The 5702-nt window shown below is 65.2% G+C and overlaps 1 protein-coding gene across 1 annotated transcript in view; it reads left to right on the forward strand.

Moving 5' to 3' along the window:
- Positions 1-5125: 5125 nt before the first annotated feature.
- Positions 5126-5702, forward strand: part of SRRM2 (serine/arginine repetitive matrix 2) — a 17607-nt gene continuing 17030 nt past the window's right edge. The window contains 2 exon segments of the mRNA XM_012731684.1: positions 5126-5556; positions 5558-5665. Coding sequence (XP_012587138.1) covers positions 5141-5556; positions 5558-5665 — 524 coding nt within the window. The 5' untranslated portion in view covers positions 5126-5140.

Genomic DNA, 5702 nt, shown 5'->3' on the forward strand with positions numbered 1-5702 from the left:
GACACCCCACCTGTGTCCTCGCAGCCCCCTGCAGCACTCCCAGGCACGCGCTGGCGAGAGTCCAGGCCCGGATGTTCCCTCCGATGCCGCCTCTCCCAGGGCCAGTCCTGGGTGCGAGGTGGGGCGCAGCCTGGGGCACTGTGCCCCCCGCTTTCGGGCAGGATTGGGGCTCAGGAGGGCCCCTGAGTGTCCCAGGGCCTCTGTACGCCCTCCCTCCCTCCCTTCCTCCTCCAACTTACGAGAGCTGGGGTATAGGCCAGGGCTGTGGGGAGTGAGAGGGCTCTCCAGACACAGAGTGGGGAGCAGAAGAGGCAGAAGTGGAATCCACTGCTGAGGGGGCAGCAGGGAGACAGGAAAGTCTGCTGGGCCCTGGGGTCCCTCCCTGGCCGGGGACCGGACTCAGGCTGCAGTGGCTGCAACAGCTTCACAGAGCTGAGACTGACCCTTTGGGCCACTGGGAGGCCGCTCCCCCCCTTTTCTATAATATTCTTTCCTGAACAAAAGGTTTTCATTTCAGTGAAATGAAATGAGCGCAGTTTGTCTCTGGCTAGTCTCTGTCCACTGCTCCATGGTGGTCCGTGTCCTCTCTGTCAGCCTCCAGAAGCCCCCATGTCCCGAGCCACGTGGCCCTTTCCAACCCCGAAGCCGGAGAGGGGCCCAGCCCCCCACACCGCCTCCCCTTCTCCCACATTTCAAGAACTGGGCGCCGGGACCCTCGGGCTGCGCCTGCAACCCTGGGCCGAGTCCTGCTGTGGCCTCCTCAGCTGGCAGTGTCCACAGCAGGCGCGGCCCCCGGCCCCGGCCCCCATCCTGAGCCTTGCGTCAGCAGCTACTCTCACGGCCTTGCGACCCAGGGTAGAACTGGCCCCGTTGGGTCTGCACTCCTCGGTCCCCGGGGCGGGGCTGGTGGCACAGAGCGGCTGGGCAGAGAGTGAGGACGTCTGGGGTGGGCAGGCTTCCACCGTGAGGGCTGGGGGGCGGGTGCCTGGCAGCCAGGGCCTAGCCCCTCAGGTGCCAACACCTCACCTGGGCAGGGCCATCTGCGGTCACCTGAGGAGGGCCCAGTTCCCCGATGCCTGACACCCTCCTCAAGAAGAGACCCCAAAGAAGCGCGTGAGGCTGCAGCCAGCAGCTCATGGCCCGACACCGCCGCCCTGCCCGGCGCCCCTGCGGGCCGGCTGGGGTGGGGCCTGGGTCTGCTCGGAGCTCAGTTTCAGGTCGTGGATCAGCCTGGGTCATCTGGTGGCCCAGCTCTTGAAATGTGGGAGATGGGGAAAGGGCCATGCTGCTCGGGACATGGGGGCTTCTGGCTGACAGGGAGGACATGGACCTGCTGGGGGCCCAGGACACCAGGGAGCCTGCCAGTGAGGCCCACGTAGAGCTTCCGACCTCCACAACTGGACTGTGATGCGCCCCTGGTCTCGGTTTGAGGCAGTTTCAGACGCGTCCCAGCCTCCGTGAGAACCGGCCCAGGCATCACAGCGTTTGGGAAGGGGGAAGCCACCTGCACTGTGCCCAGTCGCCCTCCCCAGGGTTGGGCTCCCTCTGGCGGGGTCCCTGGCAGGACACCCCTCCCTGGCTGGCTCCTGGCCCCTGTGGGAAAGGCCTGAGATCCTGGCCAAGGCCGCTCCAGGACCAAGGGGCAGCCAGAGCAGCTCCCTCACGCCTGCCCAGGTCCCTCCCTGGGCTGGAACCTTTCTGGGGGCCCGGGAGCCCAGAGAGGGCTGCGGAATGGAAGGAGACCAGCTGGAGGCCTGACTCTGGAGGGGGTTAACCCTGAAGACGTGGGGTCCCCGCCCTTTGGGCTGGAGCTCTGGCCGCCTCCGTCTGGCCTGGGCCTCTCTGGGCTGGCGTCTCCGCGGCTTCCTCGCTCCTCTCTTGCGTGCGTGTCCTGGTGCTGTCGACTTCCCCAGGCCCACCCGGCTGCGTGCATTTCCTGGGCCCAGAGGCTTCACATGAAGGCATTCCTGCTCCCCGCCAAGCCGTCCCCCCCAGCACATGCTGGCACGCAGACGTAGGCCCTGGGCAGCTCCCCGCGCTACCAGCCTCAGGGCCGTCACCTCTGGCGTCTCCTCTTAAGAGGACACGACTCCTGGCTCTTCCTGGGGGCCAACGGGCTAAAGCACCGCATTACGAAGCCCTCCAAAGCCACTTGGGCACGCGTTTGATCCCCGGCCAGGGAGCTCACCCACAGGGCTCAGCAGACCTCCCCTGTCTCCCTGCTGCTCCCCTCAGCAGTGTGTTTCCATGGACCTGCCTGCTCTGCTCCCCGCTCTGTCTCTGGGGAATCCTCTCACCCTCTGCACCTCTGGCCTGGACCCCAGCTCTGTATGCATAAACAAATAAATCTAAAAAAAAAAAAAAAAGACAAATTAAAAACAGAAAAAAAAGGACGTGACTCCTTGGAAGTGGGGTCCACCCTCACCACAGAGATCCCATCTGCAGACCTTTCGTTATGCCTGCAAAACTGTTCTTCCAAGTAAGGCCCCTTTCGCGGTGTCAGGTGGACATGCGTTACGGAGCGGCCCAGGCCACCTCCTCTCATGACAAGGCTTTTAAAAAATGGAAGCATGAGTGACAGATAGCATTGCACATGAATGATGTTTCAGAAGGGCCTTAGAATCACTCTGGAAGCTCCCAGCGGGGAAGGCAGCTGTGCGTGCAGGCCCTGGCGCAGGACAGTCCCCAGAGCAGCCAGGGCCGGCCAGGGTGGATGGGACCTTGCTGAGATTAAAACCTTTTGTTCAGGAAAGGATAGTATCAAAAAGCGGGTACAAAAGAAGAAAAACCTACCCACGGAAGGGAGAAGCTATTTATACATCATGTCTGCAATAACGGCATATATGAAGAGCTGGAATACATAAAGAACTTCCATAATGCAGCAGCAAAAACGCAAACCGCTCACTTAAACATGGACAATGGATTTGAAGAGACATTTGTGCAAAGGAGATACATGCATGAAAAGCAGGCCCGTGACCCGCCTCCATGCTCAGCCTCCTTGGTGACCCAGAACGCAGGCGAAACTGCGGCCCAGGCCGCCCTGCGCCCCGGGACGGGCGGGCTCTAAGAGCAGGCCCTCGAAAACGGAGCGTGGGGCCTCCCTGGCGGCACAAGGGGCTCAGTCTCAGCACTGGGAAGCTGGCCGCAGCCCCTGCCGCGCGAGTCTGATCCCCGGCCAGGGAGGGGCCTCAGGGCGCAGCAGACCTCGCCTGTCTCCCCGCTGCCCCCTCAGCGGTGTCTCAGGGGAGCCATCTGGGGGCTCCTCTCACCCCGGCACCTCTGGCCTGTACCCCAGCTTTTGTATGCATAAATAAGACTAAAAAAAAAAAGCTAAGAACAGAGTCACAGGTGACCCCCCCATCCCAGTCCGAGGGACAACTTTCATTTCATTCTCTGAGAAACTTGAGAACATTCAAGACCCCATCAGCGCTGGGCAACAGCGTGGCCTCCGGCAGACACAGAGGCGGAATCCTGGGTGCCGGCAGCCCGGCAGGGCGCCTTGCGCAGAGTCCATCGGCGGCAGGACTCGGAATCCCACTCGGAGGAGGCGCCGGAGGCCACTCGGAGACAGAAAGCGGAATGGCGGGGGCAGAGCCGGCACTGTGCGCGCGCCACGTCCACGTGCATCTGAGTACGACTCTCCCCACCACAGCAGCTGACGCGGCCGAGTGGAGGCGGCTCTGCTGGTGAAGCCAGGGCCGAGGGGACGCGCTGCAGGACGCCTTGCAGTGGCCGGGCCGTAGTTCTCACAGAGGGGACACGCCCGTGATGGGGACGGGCCCCTGCGCTCACCTGACCGCGGGGTTTTCCTCGCAAAACGCTGGCACCAGTTGGATGCTCAGACAGAAGTCAGTGGCTGAATAAAGTCACATTAAAAAAAAAGATTTATCCATTCCCACATACAGAAGAGGCCAGAGGTGTGGGGTGACAGGACAGTAGACAGAGCCGGGAGCAGGACAGGAGGATCCACTGAGCCACCCGGCTGCGGGCGCAGCAGGAGACAGGAGGGGTCTGAGCGCCAGGGTCACTCCCTGGCGAGGGCTCTGGGCCGCAGGCTGGCCAGCTGGCCCGCAGACTCAACCCCCGCTCAGACCCCTCGGGGAGGCCCCGGCCCACTCTCTCCACCAGATGCAACGGGTAGCTGGCGCCTCTACCTGGCAGCACTGCCAGGACGCAGGCCCGGCACTTCCTGGCAAGGCAGCGCCTGAATGCCTGGCGCCGAGCCAGACCGAGGCTGGGGACACTGGCACGGCCTTGCCCAAGGGCCAACCGGAACTCTGCGCGGACGGCGCTGCCGCTTGCCCCCAGGCCTGCGGCTCGGCACAGGGCCTTGTGTCCAGGGCAGCCCTGGCCCAGGGGGCCGCCTCCCTCGTTCCCCCCCATGACGGGTTGGGGGGATGACTGTACCCCACGGGGGTCCCGAGCCTAAGCCGCGCCCACAGCAGCAAGCTCCGAAATCAGGGCGCCGGGGGGCCGCGACGCGGGCGGCTGCGGGTGTCACGCGGGTGGGTGCGAAGCCACCGGGCATCCTCACCCTCGCGAGACGCCTCTGACCCGTTGCTCCAGGGTCGCCCCAAGCCAGGGCGGGCAGGGGACACACCCATTCCGGGCACCCGAGCTCAGGTGCGAGCCCTGCGAGAAATGGCGGGTCCCTGGGGCGCGCAGCGGTCGCCAAGGGCTGGAAAGACTCGGGTGAGGCCAGGAGGCGCGGGGGTGCCCCCGGGGAAGCGGGCCCCTATCTGCTGCGCCTGGCACCTGGCTCCCGGGGGGCCTCCCGCGGGAGGGGAACATTGCTTGTAGCGTCCCTGCCCCGCCTCGTTCGGCGCGCCCGGTCGCCTTTCCGAGTGACCAAGCCGATGGCCAAGGGCAGCCGGCTCATCCAGGTGCAGGGGACGGCCTGTGGACACCACGGCCCTGAGCCCGAAGCGGGGCGCCGCGGTCCCCGGTGCCCCCTGACTAGGATCTCCGCCTGGGTGCGTAACGCTCGGTTCCCGGCAGTCCCCCTGAAGCTGTAGTGCCGCCAGGCTCCGGCCATCGCCTCCCAACATGGGGAGACAAAATGGCGGCCGTGCCGGATCCGGGAAGGGGACGCCAAGGCTACATACGGGTTCCGTGCCACAGTAGAACTACAACTCCCAGAATGCCGCAGGCGGGAGGCAGCGGGGAGCTCGAGCGTCGTTCGAGGTGCTCCTCCCCCAGTGGCAGAAACTCTCCAAATGACGTTGCCCGCTCCGGTCGAGTCCTTCGCTCTTCCTCGCATTGGCCGACGGGATTAGTAGTTCTTCGGCAACGGAGTAGTTCGGCTCTCGCATCCTCAGAAACTACACTTACCGTGGTGGATTTGGCGCCTGCGCACCGGTTGCGGGGTGGGGTGGGGGTGGTGGTGGCATACTACGGTTCCCGGCAGGCCTTGCGACGCAGGCGACTGCGTGCTGACGTCCTTGTTAGTCGTGCTGACGCGCAGCGCGGCCCAGGCGGGGTGCGAGTGGCGCAGTCGGAGCCCGCTGCGGCCCCTGAGGAAGCAAGGAGGCGTCGGTGTCGGCTGAGGCGGGTGGACCGGCGAGCCGGCGGCTCCAGGCCCCAGGGACTCGGGAGTTCGAGCAGCGGCAGCGGCAGGACCTCTCCCCCTCGGAGGCGGCGGGCGGAGGCGGCGGCGGGTGAGAGGGTGAGGGAGCGCGCGAGCCGGGTGGGGGAGGGGCGGC

The sequence above is a fragment of the Condylura cristata genome, unplaced genomic scaffold, assembly GCF_000260355.1.
Source record: "Condylura cristata isolate star-nosed mole 26May11 unplaced genomic scaffold, ConCri1.0 scaffold00032, whole genome shotgun sequence".
In the NCBI taxonomy this organism is placed as follows: domain Eukaryota; kingdom Metazoa; phylum Chordata; class Mammalia; order Eulipotyphla; family Talpidae; genus Condylura; species Condylura cristata.